Raw genomic sequence first — 19649 nt, forward strand, 5'->3', positions numbered from 1 at the left:
ACCCTACTTCAGACCCAAAATGTCACTGATCCATGTTCTCCAGAGATGCTGCCTGAGTCACTTCAGCAGTCTGCATCTTCTTTTGTAAATCAGCATCTGCAGTTCCTTATTTCTATTATAGAACTATATTATTTTCTTAAAATTCATTAAAATTATGTTAGTTTTACCTAGCCAGCACTGGTTACAAATGCTGTTATGTCTGCCTGCCTGCACTGAATAAAACATTTTATCAAAGAAAGCATTTAGAAAAAAAATTAATTCAAGAACTATAAAACATTGTTTTTAACTTATTCGTTCACTAAAGAAGAGTTCAAACATTGAGATGGGAAGATTTTATCAAATTATAAGCAATTATTAAGGATACAGTCAAATGAGGAAACAGAAACTCCATCAGGTGAATCCTTCTCAAGTACAATATCGGATTTCCGTGTTTTATTTTCTGGTTTCATTATATAATTGGCTGATACACATTGGAACCAAGTGCATTTGTAGTGAAAATGGTTTACAATATCAAATCATGAAAATTCAAAAAAAATTCCTGAAATAATTCACAAAATGTATCTGAAAATTCCCAGTCAGTTTCATTTCTCAGTAGATCAAACTACGGAAAGGTGGAATTTACAAGGCGTTGCAGTGCCATCTGTTAAAATAAGTCAAATTATGGAATTGGAGGTGGCTTTCTATTTCCAGGCTGAAGTCATTGCACAAAGCCGTGGCAATAGGGGATACATTGCGAGTAAAGAATGACACAAGACCTCAATATCCTTCCGCAGCTGAGCACGAAAATGTTAAGAACGAAAAGCAAAATATCGTAGATGTTAGAAATTTTAAAAAGCAGAAAATGTTGGAAACGCTCAACAGGTCAGGCAGCGTGAGGAGAGAAACAGGCTTAAAATTTCAGGTCATCAGAGCTGATCATCGACTTGAATCTTTAACTTGGTTTCTCTCTCCACAGATGCTTCATCAGTCTGGGCATTGAGTATAAAAGTTGGGTCATGTTACAGTTATATAAGACATTGGTGAGGCCGCAAATTAGAGTATTGTGTTCAGCTCCGGGCACCATGTTATAGGAAAGATGTTGTCAAGCTGGAAAGGGTGCAGAGAACATTTACGAGGATGTTGCCAGGACTCAAGAGCCTGAGCTATAGGGGGGGGGTTGAACAGGCTAGGACTTTATTCCTTGGAGAGCAGGAGGATGAGGGGTGTAGAGGTGTATAAAATCATGAGCGGAATAGATCGGGTAAACGCACAGAATCTCTTGCCCAGATTAGGGAAATCAAGAACCAGAGGACATAGGTTTAAGGTGAGGGGGGAAAGATTTAATAAGAATCTGAGGGATAACTTTTTTACACAAAGGGTGGTGGGCATATGGAATGAGACGCTGGAGGAGGTTGTTAAGGCAGGTACTATTGCAACGTTTAAGAATCATTTAAACAGGTAATGGATTGGATGGGTTTAGAGGGATATCGGCCAAACGCAGGCTGTGGGACTAGTGTTGATCGGACATGTTGGATGACGTGGGCAAGTTGGGTTGAAGGGCCAGTTTTCATGCTGTATGACTCTATAACTCTATGCTGTCTGATCTGACTCCCCCGGCATTTTTCTGTTTATACAATGGCAAAAAGTTACTGGACTTCAAGTGGGGCGCAATGAAAGCTCATTTTCATGTTGTGTTGGCAGTTTGGTTGTTGTCTTTTGTGACATTGTGCATTGAAGTTGAGGCATTGAGCTGCTCACGTGTCCCCACTATCAGGTTGTTCTTCGGTGAACAACTATCTGGTTCCATGGACGTGACATAGACAGTGTATCCATGATCCTCTGCTGCCAATGCTCGGTCCAGATCCACTAGGCCCATGCAGTTCTTCCCTGTAAGTAAAGAAATCCCATCAGTACATGTGTCGATAACTACACAGCATTGAGGCATAGCCCTAAATATTACATGAAAATCAAAACAAAAGTCTGAGGTGATAACAGGAACACCCAGTTGCAAATAACAAAGTGCTGGAGGAACTCAGTGCGGCAAGCAGCACCTGTCGAGACAAAATGGAGGCAGACAGAGGGGGTGGAGGGGGAGGAGGGTAGGAAAGCTGGCAAAGAGAGGAAGCGGTGGGGAAGAGCGATAGGTGAATACTGGTGAAGGGAGCTGTATTAAAAGATGGATGGAGATAGTGACAAATGCTGGAGGTGAAATGGAGATAAAAGAATGTCAGATCAAGAAAGATGAGGTGTGAAATGTACAGCCGGAGGGAAGCATATGTGTGGAGAGGAAAGAGGGGAGATAAAGGGGAAATGGGGGACAGAGTAGGGAGGATTAAGAGATGGGTAGAAAGGGGATGAAATGGTCGGTTGGAGAAATGGGTGCACACAAGGGGGAAGGGTAGAGGGGTCAAGGGGCTTTACTTGAAATTGGAGAATACAATATTCGTACCATTGGGTTATAAGCTACCTAAGCAGAAAATGAGATGCTGTTTGAATGTGGCTTCACTCTGACACTTGAAGAGGCCAAGTGCAGAAAGGTCAGTTTGGGAATGCGAAGAGGAGTTAGAATGGTTAGCAACCGGGAGCTCCAGCAGGCCATGGCAAAGATGTGACTGGTGGTGGGATGACTTTGAAGGTGGCGGAAACGTCGGAGAACAAAGTGTTGGATGTGAAGGCTACTGGGGAGAAAGGTGAGGACCAGAGGAACTCTATCCTTGATCCATTTGGGGGGAGGAAAAACAAGAAAAGAACTGTGGGACACAGAAGAAACATGGTGAGGGGTCCATCGACAACAACACGGGGAAACCGCGATATCTCAGATATCCTAGAATGAAAAGCTTCATCATTGGAGCAGATACGGCGGAGATGGAGAAACAGAATAAGCGATGGCGTCTTTGCAACAGGCAGGTTGGGAGGAATAGTGAAGATAGTCGTGGGATCAGTGGGCTTGTGGTAAATGTCAGTTGACAGAGACAGGAGATGGATCAGAGAGATTGAGCAAAGGGAGTGGGGTTCAGAGAAAGTCCAAGTGAATTTGAACAAACTCTGCAGGTCATACAATATCTGTTGAGCACAGGAAGTTATAACAAACATCAACCACCAATTCTGCAAAAACAAAATCCCATTTTATTCTCCCCACTTTCCCACCAATCACCCTCCCACCAATCACCCTCCCACCAATCACCCTCCCACCCGTTCAGTGCCTACCACTCACTCGCGCACTTGGGGCAAATAAAAATGGTCAATTAACCTACCTATGGGAGGGGAAACACAGATGATGGTTCAAATCGAAGAAGAGTTAGTGATGAAGCAACTCTGACCCAAAATATTAACTCTGTTTCCCTTTCCACCATCGTCGCCAGGCCCACAAATGTTATTGCTTTAAAGTCCATGGATCTAAATGTGTGCTCATTATTCACCCAAGGACTCTTTCAATAATCAGTGAGCATTGAACTATGTTGTCAGGAAATCCCAGCTGTTTTGCTGCTGTACATTTAAACCAGACTATCTGCTGGTAAATCATTGTTTATTGTCCATTCCTGAGAGAACCGTGGCAGGTAAGAGTCAACCACCTTGAAAGGCCTGGAAGAACATCCCAGCTAGTTATGGTACATATGGTTGACTTTCTTCCGATGTGTGAACCAGATGGTGTTTTATTACAACCTGGTCATTTCATGCAATGTCGGTTTGATCCAAGATTTATATTCCACATTTGTTTAAATCCTTGAATAAAATACTCCACCTGATATGCTGGGATTCAAACACATGCCTCTGGATTAATCATCAGGTGTCTTATGGTCCTGTCCCAATTAGGCGATTTTTCAGCGGACTGCCGGCGACTGTAAAGTTGCCGGCAGTCGCCTGAAAAACCGGCAACTGGAACGGCGACTGTCAAAGTGGAACACAAACACATCGCTTCCTTCACCGGCCCGTTATGCAGGCGGGAGACAGGGCAAGCGGGGTGGAGCGCTGTCTAAAAAAAATCACATGGTGCAAAGCCAAGGTGATACAGACACACACCGCGATGAACAGGAAGGTTGGCACTGTAATTACGATGGCTAAAGCACAGTGTACGGTAAGTCCTTTAAAAGAGGGGGGGGGGAGGGGGGTTGAGAGGGGATGAGAGGTAGGAGAAGGGGGAAGAAGGAGTGGAGACAACTTTTAAGAAGCCAGAGATACACGGCTGTGAAGCTCGGCGGACATTTAACATTACCGGTCGGTTATCCTTGGTTTTGAAAACTACTGCTTACCTTTTTTTTCCTAATGAGCAAATGAGATTCACCGGTCAGCACTGGCTACAATCTACTTGAACCTACGAGAACCTTCAACCTCCTGGCAACCCACTAGGACCGCCTGGCGACCCACCTATGGCACGAGAATTCTTGCTACTCTCCATGGCGGCTTCATTCTAGTCGCTGCTAATTTTTTCAACATGTTGAAAAATTCGCGGTGACCATAATGTGACAGCGACTTGTTCCCAGAATGCGGGAACTCCTCACGACAATGAAGGCCACTCATCGGCAACTACCCACGAACACGTGGTGAACATGTGGTGACTGCATAGTCACCTAAAAAGTCACCTAAGTGGAACAGCTCCATTAGTGTCTAACTATGGTTAGTTGTGGACGGAAAACCTGCGGCGTCACACACACTAACCACCCCCACTCATACACTAACTACCCTTGATATTATATTAACATTATTCATTTGCTCCTTTTCCCCCATAACTCTATCCACTGAAGCATAGCCCCCAACTCCCAGGCGCGTCTAGGGAGGGGGGGGGGGGGGGGGTTGAGAGTGAGGGCAGAGAGAGAATGGGGAGAGACAGAGAGAGAGGCAGACAGAAGGGCAAGAGACAGAGGAAGAGGGGGGGGGGGGTGGAGGGGAGGAGGAGAAGGAGGGTGTGAGGAGGGGAGAGAGGAGAGATGGGGGAGGAGAGAGAGGGGGGCTGAGAGGGGGGGAGGGGGGAAGGGAAAGGGGGGAAGGGAGTGGGAGAGGTGGGGGGAAGGGAGGGGGAGAGGTGGGGGGAAGGGAGGGGGAGGGGAGGGGGTGGAGAGAAGGGGGTAGGGGAGGGGTTTTAGGGGAGGGACACCAGCGTGACAGAGCCAGGCCGGGAGAGGGGGGGGGGAGAGAAGGGGGAGAGAGAGGGGAGAGAGAGACAGAGGAGTGCAGCGGGGGTGGCAGGTCGCGGGGACTCGAGCGCGCTTTACGGCTCTTTGCTGAGCTGCAAAAGCAGTGGACGACCAGCCGATCGTGGCTTCCGCCAGCGTTACAGACGTTCGGGCCACGGACACGGAGAGGAGATGGTCCCCTGTGACGGGTAGAGAGGAGAGGGGAGAGAGGGAGGGAGGTGAGAAGAGGAGTGGGTGGGGGGAGGGAAGTGGGGGAGAGCCGGGCGGCAGTAGCCGTTATCGTCGCGCGGGGCACGCGATGAGAAGGTGGCCCTGGCGGCCATTACTCCCTCTGGATTTTTGGTCCGCAGCACAGTGGGAGGCGAAAAAATGACTGATTTGGGGGGGGGGTGGAAAGTGCAGCTGCACGTTGAGAGCATCTGCGTTAATCGAGAGCGGGGAGGAAGGGGGGGAGGGGTGCAGCGAGCAAAGGCATTGTGACGTCCGCAGCAGCTGCAGCGGTTTGATTTTTAAAAAACAGTCCGTTTTGTGAACAACTTATTAAAAATCTGGGGAAATAATTGATCAAATTTAGAGAGGAGTCGATTTCCGAAATCATAAGTTAAATCGCTACCGAAATTGTAAAAATCTCCGCGTTTTTGCGTCTGGTTTTCAAGAAAATACGTTTCAAAGGCAAAATGACACACACACACACACACACACGGTTTTAAAAGTATATAGATTTTCACATTCTCAGGACTTCACACAACTACAATGGGCCAATGAATGTTTCATTAAGTAGAGACAAAAAGAACAATCAAATTTTATTTAGATGGACTGCCAGACCCAATTAAGATATCAATGCTTTTAATCTCTCTCGAGCTACGTTATCGGAGGGGTAATGACTAGGAAAACTCTGGAAAAATTAACTTTATGATTCCCTTTATTATACATTTTGCCAAGTTACTCTAAGTTGCACCAGACAATAGACAATAGGTGCAGGAGTAGGCCATTCGGCCCTTCGATCCAGCACCGCCATTCAATGTGATCATGGCTGATCATCCCCAATCAGTACACCATTCCTGCCTTCTCCCCATATCTCCTGACTCTGCTATTTTTAAGAGCCCTATCTAGCTCTCTCTTGAAATACATTTTCAACATCCACCTTTCACAAGCTAGGGTACTGCCCGATTCACCTCTACTCCATTGAGACAGTGGACTGTCTTTGAGACTGATGCACAGCAATGTGTTACAAAGTTGCAAACTATATTCTGCACTCTATCTTCCCCTTTGCTCTCTCGATTGTCTTTGTGCATGACATTTCCATTTATGCACGGTATTTCTGATCTGTTTGGATAGCACGCAAAACAAATCTTTTCACTGCACCTCGGTACAAATGACAATAATAAACCTAAATCTAAGTTGACAGTCTCATCCAACTACATTATTAATTAAGCAAAAATCAGAAGCATATAAAATTGTCAGAGGCATAGAACCTTTTTCCCCATTGTGGAAATCTCAGTGTAGAGAACATAGCTTTAAGGTGAGAGAGGGTAAATTTAAATGAGATGTGCTGGGTATATATTACACAGAAAGTGGTGGGTGCTTGGAAGGTGCTGCCATGGGTGGTCTTGCAGGTGTGATGTTTAAGAGGCTTTTAGATAGGCACATGGATATGTAGAGAATGGAGTGATATAGATCACATGCAGGCAGTGATTAGTTTCACCGGGTATCATGTACGGCATGGAGATTGTGGGCTGAAGGGCCTGTTCATGTGCTGTACTGTTCTATGTTGTTCAAAAATGCTGCTCATCAAATGTTGACCCCAAAACACCAAGAAATAATTATTTAAAGTTTTTTTTTAATGTAAGTAGAAGTCCAGTCTTTGGGTCTGCTATTGCATGGAACATTTTAATTATAACAGAGATTTTTATCTATATGAGGAAATGGTAATTCCCTGTGAAATGTTCTTTGTATAATGCTACACAGTGAGCCACAAATAGAATTTGTTAGGACTTCATTCAGGGTATTGGACAACCTCAATGATTTAATAAACATGTTCCCAAATGAAATACATGTGAAGCTTTGCTAACTCATGCTAGATCCTGACCACAAAAACTCTGGAAAATTAATAGTGTTTATGTCCACAGAATATATAATGGCCCAGGACAGTAAATGGATTCTGCTATTTATTACTTGACATTGTGGCAACCCTGGTGGAATTAACTAACTGTTCTTGAAAATGATGACCACTCATTGTGTTTATTGAATTAGTTTTCCCATGTGGCTTGACGATCACGCCAACTAATATTATCATGCGTACACTGTACTTTAGTACTCACTCTGACCTGAGTATGAACCAACGCATATGCATCAGGAAGTACGTTTGCTCAATTATGGTGAGTTTTCTGCATTAAATGGAATTATTGTCTTAAAATTATGAAATGTAACCATTCCCAGGTACTCCAGATTATAAATTCATTATATACCTCATGGGGCAACCAGGCAATTTAGTCTTAGACACAGACCAGGATACTGTTAATCCTCCTCTTTTCCCTGAGTAGTTGCAGCTACGACTGAAATTGACAACTCACAATGAGCCTAAAAGGACATAAATTGCAGGAGTAAAAGGGCTTTCTCATTGTGCGACCTGAAGCAAGACTTAACAAGATTTAACACCGTGGGAACCTTCTGCGATAGCAGTACGGCATTCGTGGACCACCGAGGACCTCCGTGGCGCTAACGGCAGGTAGTCGTGTGACTTGGTAAGGTCGGGAGAAAATTCAAACATTTTTGAATTTCTCCAAGAGTGTCTTGAGCAGCGTTGCAACATTGTATGGACGCAGATGCCAGTGCGATATCCGTGCGATATCCGTAATGACACTTGCGAATACCGTGGGAATTCCTGCGAACGGTAAACCCGGAAGCTTGACAGAAGGGACATAAGGTGAGTAAAAAAGGTGGTCTCAATATCGCCAATGGACCATGTGTCCATCGAGGACGTCCTACCTAATTGTCATTGTTTGAGAATCTTTTTCACAGTAAGACTTGCAGAGATGCCTCTCAGAAAATCGCAAAGAAAGGGGTCAAAGAAAGTCGGAAAGTTTTTAGCCATGCAGGTAAACGAGGAGGAAACTCAGCAAGAGAGACAGGTGGAGAGGCAAGAGGAGCATTCCATCACTTCAGCTGAATAAAATTGGATGATCGCCTCACAGGTTTCTCTGACAATACCACAGATGCTGTTGGTGGCGACAAGAAAGTTGTAAGACAGACTTTTATAAGAATCGCCTGAGGCCAAGTAGCGGAGGGTGATTGCTATGCGCAACCCTGGTTCCAGTGCCTTTCTCATTACAGTGTCAGTCTTCTTCAGCAGAGGTCCCAAATTATTATTTAACTCATTAAAGAGCTCGGGTGAAATTCTGACAAAGTTTTTGAATGCACTTTTATCCTCTTCGCACAGCACATTAAGCAGTTGCTCATATTGTCCTAATTGAGGTCTCCGTTGAAACATGGGCTTAACCCAGTGAGACTTCCTCTTAATTATCTTTTTAATTAATCTCAGCCTTCCGCCTTCACGCAAGCGTTTTCGATGCACATGTTGCGCTAATGCTTACAGCACGTCAATGAAAATAACAACCAGCCTGTACTCGAACCAACTTTGTATAGGCATGTCTGCAAATTTGCCAATTCTACGAACGGAGGATATTTATATAGTGTGTGAAAAAAAGTGACATCATTTGTGCCACGTGATTAACTACACTACAGTCCACGATGTTCATTCACGATTCGGGAAAGATCGGGAGACGGACAAGTCAGTCGTACAAATGACAGAATTGCCGAGTACCGTGGGAACTCTTTATCGTGGGAACACTTTATCGTGCGGAACTCGTGCTGGACCACGACCACTTCACTCGGGTGACATCTTGCTTCAGGTCGCACCGTGAGAACTGGCCATTACTCAGCCAGTCAGGCAGTATTGCCAGAGAACGTGGATGGACAATGTTTCGGATCGAGACCCTTCACAATGAACCTACATTGGTTTAGGATCTTAAATTGTGTTGTCAAAAAACATAAATATCAAAACATGAATCAGCAACAGCAAGAAAAAATGAATCAAAGTCAGTCCCTCCCTCAGGCTTGGGTTGAGTCCTAAATGATGATATGAATTTGCAACTTTTCTATCCTTATCTCACACTTTTTGTCTTTTCATCTTTGGTCTTTATCTGACCATCTGCCTATCAAAACCTCACTCACTTGTACCCACCCATTGCCTGCCAGGCTCTGTCCTGCCCCCTCCTCTCTTCCAGCTTTCTCCCCCCCCCCACCATAACAAGTCTGAAGAAGGGTCCCGACCCGAAAAGTCACCTATCCATGTCCTCCAGAGATCTGTCCCGCTGAGTTACTCCTACACTTGGTGTCTTTTAAAAAATATAAATGTCTCCTTTCTTTGTAGGTCTCCTCTCTATTAAGATCCTTGATAAAATATGTGGATGCAGAATATGTCGACATAGGCACGGTGGCGCAGTGGTAGAGTTGCTACCTCACAGCGTCAAAGAACCAGGTTCCATCCTGCCTACGGATGCTGTTGGTACGGGGTTTGTACGTTCTCCCTGTGACCACATGGGTTTTTTCCGAAATCTTCGGTTTTCTCCCACACTCCAAAGATGTACTGGTTTGTAGGTTAATTGTCTTGGTGTAAATGTAAAAAATTGTCCCTCATGTGTGTATGATAGTGTTAATGTGCGGGGATCGCTGGTCGGTGTGGACTCGGTGGGCCGAACGCCCTGTTTCCACGCTGTATCTTTAAACTCAACTAAACAAAATCCACTGATTTTGGACGATCAGCCATGATCATATTGAATGATCATATTGAATGGCGGTGCTGGCTCAAAGGGCCGAATGGCCTACTCCTGCACCTATTTTCTATGTCTCTAAACTAAACTAGATTCTACCATCACTTACATAGGTTCAAAGAGGTTTGAGGGATTGCAAATATCACATGGACGCTCCTTTTTAATTGGGTTTCAAGGACAGTTTTAGGGTGAACTAGAGGGTGCTAGGGTGATACAGCTGGAACAGAAAAGAAGGGACCACTCAGCTTCCAGCTGAAATGATCACTGAAAGGAAATAACCGGCAATATTCTCCGATCATAAAATTACTGAAGGAGTCCGCAACGTCAACAATTCTTTGACATTGGATTCAAACTCCTTCATTTGAACTGTGCGTCACCTAGAACCATGAAGCTAGTTATATGGTTAGCCAGCGGAGACTTGATGGGACAAGTAGGTGCTGTACCATCCCATAGCTTTACGAGGCTTACAACAACCATGAGAATACCATTACTGTCACTGTACTGATTGTGCCATCATTAAATAAACATGCTGAAGATACAAAAGTGATGTGGCCATTCTGTGACTCGGACCGGACAAAGACTGTACGGATCCATCAGACATGCAAAGCAAGATCATGTCATCACTAATGTTTGCTTGTAGTGTCAGTGCAGTCCATCAGGCAAACCAGCTTCTCCCACCCTGGTTGACTCCATCTATATTGCCTTGAGGTGGCAGCCAACATAATCAAGGATAATTCACACCCCAGTCATTTCCAGATGATACAAAAGCTTGAAAACATATATCACCAGATTCAAGTACAGCTTCTTCTCTGCTGCTATCAGAATCTTGAACAGACTCACCATATACTAGGGTATAGTCCTGGTCTTCTAATGTACCTCGTTGCAGCCCAAACACTTTTTTCTATTTACATTTTTTTCACAGCTATACACTATATTCAGCACTCTATTTATTTTCCCTTTTACTGATTACTACCTGTTGAATTAATGTGTGGTATGATTTGCCTGATTAGCACGCAAAACAACACAAGGCAACAATAAACCAATACCGAAGATAGACACAAAAAGCTGGAGTAACTCAGCGGACAGGCAGCATCTCTGGAGAAAAGGGATGGGTGACATTTCAGGTCGAGACTCTTGTTCAGACTATTTAGGGAAATAGTTTCCCCATATCGCCCTAAACTTTTCCCATCCATGTTCCAGCTTAAATGTCTTTTAAATATTGTTCCTGAACCTAAGCACTTCAAGCACTTCCTCTGCCAGATTGCTCCATATACCCACCACCCTTTGTTTGAAAAAGTTGGCTGTTGGGTTCCTATTAAATCGTTTCCCTCTCACCTTAAACTTATGTCCCCTTGTCTCCTTTGCCGTGGGGTAAAGACCCTTTTCATTCATCCTATGTATGCCCCTCATGATTTTATACACATTTATAAGATTACCCCTCAGTCGCCTATGTGCCAAGAAATAAAGTCCATTAATGCAATGGTAGTCAATAAACCAATACCAAAATGTTCCTTGCCAGCATTTCACAGGTTGGAAATTAGCAGGTACTGCTGCTTCTCAAAAGCCTGGAACAGATGCTGAAAAGTGGGTGTGGAGATTAGTAATTGCAGTTGACGTAGATGTTAGCAGACAGCGTGGAGAAGCAGCAGGTAACATAAGTGCAGAAACCACGGGCAGTTTGAATGGGAAAATCCTCACAATCAATATATCTCCAGCAAATGTCTTTAGAATTTCCAGACAGATGGGGCATCTCATTTGTCATGGACAAACTGGGCCGAAGGTCCTATTTCCATGCTATTGGGCTCTATGCGACAGGATCTCGTACCATTTTGAATACGGCTGCAAGTGGCCTCTTCCCTACTTGTAGAGCACAGATTTATAGCAGGAGTTGGTGGTGTGGGTGGAAAAAAGGGGCCAGATTCTACATTTTACTGAGCCCTTATTTACATGTACTTGTGAGAATCCCAATTACCTCAGTCAGCTTTGGCTACCAGAATTAATCTCAACCTGAAAATTAAAAGCAGCATTAGTCATAGAATCAGTATGGAAACAGGAACTTTGGCCCAACTTGTCCATGTGGATCAAGATGCTCCATCTAAGCTAGTCCCATTTGCCTACGTTTTCCCCATATCGCTCTAAACTTTTCCTATCCATGTTCCTGCTTAAATGTCCTTTAAATATTGTTACTGAACCTACCTCAAGCACTTCCTCTACCAGATTGTTCCATATACCTACCATCCTTTGAGAAATTTGCCTGTTAGGTTCCTATTAAATCTTTCCGCTCTCACCTTAAGCCTATGTCCCCTTGTTTCCTTTGCTCTGGGGTAAAGATTCTACTCATTCATCCCACGTATGCCCTTCGTGATTTTATACACCTTTATAAGATTACCCCTCTCCTATGCGCCAAGGAATAAAGTCCATTAATGCAATGGTAATCAAGCAGAATTGGAGATGATTTGTTTTTCAAGTGTCAAGTATTGAAGAAAAATATTTTTTAAATCTGTCTGAAATTACAAATGGCTTTGAAAGATGAAATAGTTAAGAAGAATTCCACTGGCAGGAGGATTGACGAGAACCCAGAAATTTAATAGTTTTTTTAAACATAGGAAGGAACTGGTTGATAGAATGATGGATATAGCTTCAATTGTACCTTTTAATTGGGTACAAGTGCGAAAAAAAAATGTTCAGGTCTATGGGGAAGGTGCAGGGTGAGTGAGATTATTTGGAGAGCATATTCACACAGCTGCTGCAGGCACATGTGCTATCATTGCACTCCTATTCACATTTACAAGAAATACATTTTTTAATAGAGTTTGATGTCCACATCACAATGATATTCTTTGAATAAAGAAGCAGCCAGTCTGGGCTGTATGAAACACATTCAGTCAGTTTCTTCACCATTCTATAAGGTGGAAGCAGCTATATATCTGTCCTCGTACCTATTAACCGGCGCTCTGCAGGGAGTTGTACAGCCGTCTGATCCGCAAACCTGCACAGTACCATGTGTTCCTGTAACACAAACAAAGCACAAAGCCAGAGATTTCACAACGACGAACAAATCTCACTTAAATTATCCACGAGCATACTTAGACATGAATTATAAAGTGCAAAATTAAAGAAAACAACAAGATTTATTATCTTGCAAATTAATAGATGCAATGGGGAATTAGTCAGCCCTTCAGCAAAGCATTAACACTGGATGACGCAAAATAGAATATTTATGAATTCACGTGCCTTGTGGCTACAATTCCATCTAACTTCCAATGTAATTTCAAAAAAATAGTTACTCAAGATTGCACTGACAAATTTTATTCTGGCTAATTTTTAATGAAAGCAGTCAATACCTTGAACCTAGCTACATTCAGCTACTGAAATGACCAATAACTGCATTAGCATACATTCAGAGCTTTCACCTGTCTAATGAGGCTACTTTAAATCCATCTGTCTACACATCTAAATAAAATAGTATTGCACAGACACAATTATATTGATCCAGCTGGCTAATTTGTGTGAATTCTTTACCTTATCTAAATCACTACTTTCTTTGTATGCTAGAAGTAATAATACTAATTGAAGGCATGAACATTCATTTTCTGCAAACGTCTTGTTAAAAAGGAAAAAAGTTTACATTTGTTTCAGATGAACTAGCTCTGTTTAAAAGTAATGCCTTATTTGCATTAGGTGTAGCTTCTCAGTGGTTTCAGCAGGTTTCAAAAAGCATTAATGGAATAAATGACAATTGTTTTTTTCATTGAATCAGTTTCTGTTCTATGCAAAGTACATGTATAATTGATCATAAGACCAAAAGATATAGGAGCTGTATTAGGCCATTTGACCCATCGAGTTGGTGCTGTCATTTGATCATGACTGATCTATTTTTCCCCCTTAATCCCATTCTCCTGCCTTATCCTCATAACCTTTAACATCTAGATTAAGGAACAGTTTCTTCCCAGCTGTTATCAGGCAACTGAATGGTCCTCTCATTAGCTACAGTGTCCTGACCTCCCATCTACCTCATTGGAGACCTTTGAATCGGCCGTTATCTTTAATCGGATGTTATCAGACCTCAGTGTTGTATCTTACACCAAATGCTGTACCCATTATCCTTTATCTGTGCACTCTGGATGGTTTGATTGTATTCATGTATGGTCTTTTCTTTGACTGGATAGCACGCAAAAGCTTTTCGCTGTATCTCCGTACTCATGACAATAATAAACTAAACTAATCAAGAATCTATCCATTTTTGTTTTAAAAATACCCAATGACTTGGCCTCCACCGCTGCCCGTGGCAATTAATGCCACAGATTCTTCATCCTCTGGCTAAATAAATTCCTCCTCATCTCGATTCTAAAGGTACGTCCTTTTATTCTGAGGCATTGATGCTGGTTCTAGCCAAGAACATAAATAACATTGCATTTTCTCCAGGTTGGCTATCATTTGCTAGCATAGAATTTACACAGCATTAGAGTTGCAGGGATTCTTAGATTAATGGTAACCTACAAATAATTTTCCCAATGCCATTTATGATAGTTTAAAAGAAAGACCCCAACATCAATCACCTGGGACACCATAGCTTCACCCAAATGGTCTTCACCCAAATCTACATTTATTAATAACTATTATTTATCAACAGTAATGCATGCAATTCATATGTACATGGATAGCAACTCTAGACAATTCTGCCTTGCTTGAATAGTTCAACATTTCTTGCATATCTGATCAATAAAAGAAATAGAATAGTCCTAGGAGCAATAGTTTTTGTTCTTTTTTCCAATTCGTAAGAATGAAAGATCCCATGTGACTCAAACCCATTTTGCTCAATTCACCCCATGAACAAAGTATACTTATGACCACAAACAGAAATAGCGTCCCAACCCAAAACATCAGCTACCCATGTTCTTCAGAGATGCTGCCTGGCCCGCTCAGTTACTCCAGCACTTACTCTGCAGTTGCTTGTTTCTAACAATATCTTTCTTCAGAAGTCTACAAAAGGAAACAGCAATACCCGATAACTGGTATTATTTATAAAAATGATAGCAAGAACAAAATAATTAATGCTGGCTCTATATGGTTTCCCTTCCTCCTCATAAACTGTTAAAAATCACTGCTCTAACCAGGGCTTACTGATGTATTTTATATTCTCTTTTCAATCTTGTGCATGCCTGGTCTATGGGCACTTTTTCCTAAAGTCATCAGATGTGGAGGGGTTTTTATTTATATAACACCTTTCACAATTAAAGATATTCTAAACTATTATATATATCATGCAATTTTGAAGTGAATGAAAATTAAATGCCACAAAAGTTAGTTTTGGGATGTCGGTTTTTTACAATCTATTATTAATGTTCGTGGACGATACATAGGGACTGCAAAAGTGAACTCTGACAGTGACAGGGACTCAAAAGATGATTATTAAGGACAGAGCCTTTTTTTGTAGAGAGAAAGATGCCAGTCACATATCTATTAACAATTAAGCTACAATAATCAACATTTATTTACATCAATAAACTCCTTCTTCTGTTTTGATTTTAATAATTTAATAAATTACTAAATTTACTAATTTAATAAATTAGTAATTAAAAAGTATAAAACTATTTAAAATTCTAAAATAATTAGGAAATCTAGTTTTTAACGTATTAGCGGTGCTGGTATGCAGTACAAAATACAGCATTGAGGATAAATTTAGGCAGAAAGTACTGCGATTAAAACTGTCTGACTTCCAAAGAATCTCAGAGTACTGAATGTTTGAGGCATGTTAGTCTGGAGAATCAATTTTGTTTACAGCTTTGTACACTGTTATATCATTGACTGGCAGGGACACAAGTGTTTGCAAGTGTAATAGACATAAAATGATGGAATAATTCAGCGGGTCAGGCAGCATCTCTGGAGAAAAGGAATAGGCGACGTTTCATGTCGAGACCTTTCTTCAGACTGGGAGTCTGAAGTGTAATGTTTTTGCAAGTGTAAAGTTTATTAACAGTAACTTGCAAATCGTTGAGGAAAATGCCACCTACCTTACATGACAAAACACTCTTGAATCTCTGGCTGAAAAAGAGATTAAATATAATTATTAGTTCTTATATTCGAAAATAACAGTGAACATAAGCAGTCATTTCACTGTGAATATTTCTGCAAAAGTGTTCATGGGCATAGACATATTAATATACCTTCATTGTCAATGAATGCAGAAATATTTAGCAATACATGCATGCATAAAAAATTAAAATATTTTCTGGAAGTAAACTTAACGATTAAGTTGAAAACAATGTGATGCAATTATTTCTAACAACCTTTTGAAAACACACACATTTTAAAAGGGAACCAATGGAATCAAGCAACCAAATGGTGGATAGGAGCAGGGAATGGAAGAACATGTTTATACGCAGGCAGATAAGAGTTGGTCTTGGCATTATGTTCGGCACAGACATTGTGGGCCGACGAGCCTGCTCTTGTGCTGCACAACAATTCTATGCTCTATTTTTTATTCTATTCTGTCTATTCCAGTTCTATTTCATGATTTTATTCTTGACACAAACATGCAGTTAGCAGGAAGGCTAAAGACATTTTCACACATCTTTTTTTAAGTTAATATATAAAATGCATTACATTAACAAAACCGGATTGGTTGAAAAGTAGTAAGTAAATTGATGAAGTTAAACCCTTTTGGACTTTTCCATTTGATTTCAAACAGCAATTTATGTTACTGTTTTGTGGGAAATACAATTACATCTATATAAGGCTCGGAATGTACAATGGCTTTTGTAAATCACACATTGATTTTCTAATGATAACATTATAAGTGATGGGGCGAGGGGAAGGGGATGATTGAGAGGCTTTGCGTGTGTATATAAATGATGACGACACTCCTTAATGTTGACAGGCACCATTTTTACTTTGTTAGATGCTAGTGTTCAATTTGCCGTGAGCTGTCTTCTCAGTAAAATACAAGTGGTTTCCACAGCAACCCTCAGCAGCACAGACATCAAGGTTGGTCGTAAAGTATTTAAAATTCTCGATGTACTTGCGGGGAATGAAAGACCTGGATTGCCACCATAGCTTAAATTGAATATCTTGAGAAGCTTTGAACTGTAGAAATTGTTGCTACATTGCTTATTACTTTCCTGATGACAGCTGACTCTCCCCACCCAAACCTTGGCTGAACCAATGTGCAAACTGTTCTGCTTGAATTGTACTTATTCAGGCTGAAAATAGACAGGGCGGCACAGTGGCACTGTGGTAGGGTTACTGACTTACAGTGCCAGAGACCCAGGTTCGATCCTGACTAAGGATGTTGAGTGTATGGAGTTTGTACATTCTTCCTGTGAGGTTGAAAAAACCAACGCAGTTACAGGGAAATTGTATAAATTCCATACAGACAGCACCCATCGTCAGGTTCAGACCCGGGTCCTTGATGCTGTAAGGCGGCAAATCTACCACTGCAAAACTGTGCCACGCTATCTTTTAAAAGTCAGATCATGATCTGGTAAAGCAGCAAAAAGAATGAATGGGTATTGAAAAAAAGAGCCCCACAATATCTACAAATGTTAGGGAGCAAGGCTCGAAGTAGACGGAAGATGAAATCAACAGGGAGCTACACCCACCTTCTTGGGAATGTGTACTTGACTGTATTCTGTATGAAACCGTAGCAACATGGGCAGACAACAAAGGCCGCCTGAGCCATGATACAATGATCGATCACCATGTCAGTCGCCACCCCGCACGCGTGAAGTGCCACCTGGAAAGGAAAAGTGGGAGTTAAGAATAATTGCTCACACAGAAGGTGTGAAGACCTCATAGAGCATCAGTTACCACAACATTAAATTGGATCTGCTTGAAAATTTGACATTCCTTAAATTGATTTCCATGAGATGGTTGAATAGATGTAGTGTCATACAGCATGGAAACAGGCTCTGGCCCACCGCGTCCACGCTCACTATTGATTCTATCTCTAAAATGGGAAAGACTCTGTCCCCTACTCTCAATTCCTCCGTCTACGCCGCATCTGCGTCCAGGATGAGGTTTTCGATACTAGATCATCGGAGATGTCCTCATTCGTTAGGAAACAGGGGTTCCCCTCTTCCATTATAGATGAGGCTCTCCTACTAGGGTCTCCTCGATATTCCTCGCTCTTGCTCCCTCTTTTCCCATTCATAACAAGGACAGGGTCCCCCTTGTTCGCACTTTCCACCCCATCAGCCGTTGCATACAGCATATAATCCTCCAACACTTTTGCCACCAACGGTGTTCCACTACTGGCCACATCTTCCCATCTCCTCCCCTTTTTGCTTTCCGCAGAGACCGTTCCCTCCACAAATTCCCTGGTCAACTCGTCCCTTCCCACCCAAACCTCAGGTACTTTCCCTTGCAATAGTAGGAGATGCAACACCTGTCCCTTTACCACCCACCGCGACTCCATCCAAGGACCCCAACAGTCTTTTCAGGTGAGGCAGAGGTTCACTTGCACCTCCTCCAACCTCATCTACTGTATCCGCTGTTCCAGGTGTCAACTTCTGTACATCGCTGAGACCAAGCGCAGGCTGCTCGGTGGTCGTTTCGCTGAACACCTCCGCTCAATCCGCCTTAATCTACCTGATCTCCTGGTTGCTAAGCAATATAACTACCCCTCCCATTCCCAAACTGACATTTCTGTCCTGGGCCTCCTCCATTGTCAGAATGAGGCCCAGCGCAAATTGGAGGAACAGCACCTCATATTTCACTTGGGTAGCTTACACCCCAGCGGTATGAACATTGACTTCTCTAACTTCAAATATCTCTTGCTTCCCCTCCCCCTTCCCAGTTCTCCCACCAGTCTTACTGTCTCCGACTACATTCTATCTCTGTCCCGCCCACTCCCCTGACATCAGTCTGAAGAAGGGTCTTGACCCGAAACGTCACGCATTCCTTCTCTCCAGAGATGCTGCCTGGCCCACTGAGTTACTCCAGCATTTTGTGTCTACCTACTTACTATTGATCACCTGTTCATACTAAGAATACATTATTCCACTTCTTCAATCACTCCCTACACACCAGGTGCAATTTTTACCATGGTCAATTAACCTACTAACACGCACGCCTTTGGGAGACTGGAAGAAACCGGAGAGCCCGGTGGAAATCCAAGTGGTTCAGGGAGAATGTGCAAACACCACACAGACAACGGCCAAGGTCAAGATTGAGCCCGTGTCTCAGGCCCTCTGAGGCAGCGGTCCAACCAGCTGTGCCAATGAGCCGTCCATGCGCCACTGTGCCGCCCTAATTAGAAATAACTGGAAAGATCAAGAGGCTACATTTTCCCACCTTTACACTCTTGCCACTTGAAACTGTGATGAAATTTCACTCATTGATTTTAAGACCATAAGACATAGGAGCAGAATTTGGCCATTCGGCCCATTGAGTCTGCTCGGCCATTCGATCATGGCTGATCTATTTCCCTCTCAATCCCAATCTCCTGCCAACTCCCCATAACCTTTGGTTCACGGCAATGAATTTCACAGATTCACCACCATGTGGCTAAAGAAATGTCACTTCATCTCCAGTCTAAAGGTATGTCCTTTTATTCTGACACTGTTCTGGTCCTAGACTATCCAAATACTGAAAACATTATCGCTACATCCAGTCAATCTATCCCACTCATACTCCATTAAGCTTTGAAAATGTATTTCTCCTTCACTCCTCACGATTATGTTTTCCATGTGGGAGGCAATTCAGA

At 42.6% G+C, this 19649-nt stretch overlaps 1 protein-coding gene across 1 annotated transcript in view; it reads right to left on the reverse strand.

The window, feature by feature from the left end:
• Positions 1 to 267: 267 nt before the first annotated feature.
• The window catches only part of gstcd (glutathione S-transferase C-terminal domain containing), a 188916-nt gene continuing 169534 nt past the window's right edge, over positions 268 to 19649 (reverse strand). The window contains exons 9-12 of the mRNA XM_033022145.1: positions 17545 to 17678; positions 15958 to 15988; positions 12883 to 12952; positions 268 to 1866 (exon numbers count right to left, since the gene is read on the reverse strand). Coding sequence (XP_032878036.1) covers positions 1664 to 1866; positions 12883 to 12952; positions 15958 to 15988; positions 17545 to 17678 — 438 coding nt within the window. The 3' untranslated portion in view covers positions 268 to 1663. The remainder of the gene's footprint in view (positions 1867 to 12882; positions 12953 to 15957; positions 15989 to 17544; positions 17679 to 19649) is intronic.

The sequence above is a fragment of the Amblyraja radiata genome, chromosome 1 (assembly GCF_010909765.2).
Source record: "Amblyraja radiata isolate CabotCenter1 chromosome 1, sAmbRad1.1.pri, whole genome shotgun sequence".
NCBI lineage: Eukaryota > Metazoa > Chordata > Chondrichthyes > Rajiformes > Rajidae > Amblyraja > Amblyraja radiata.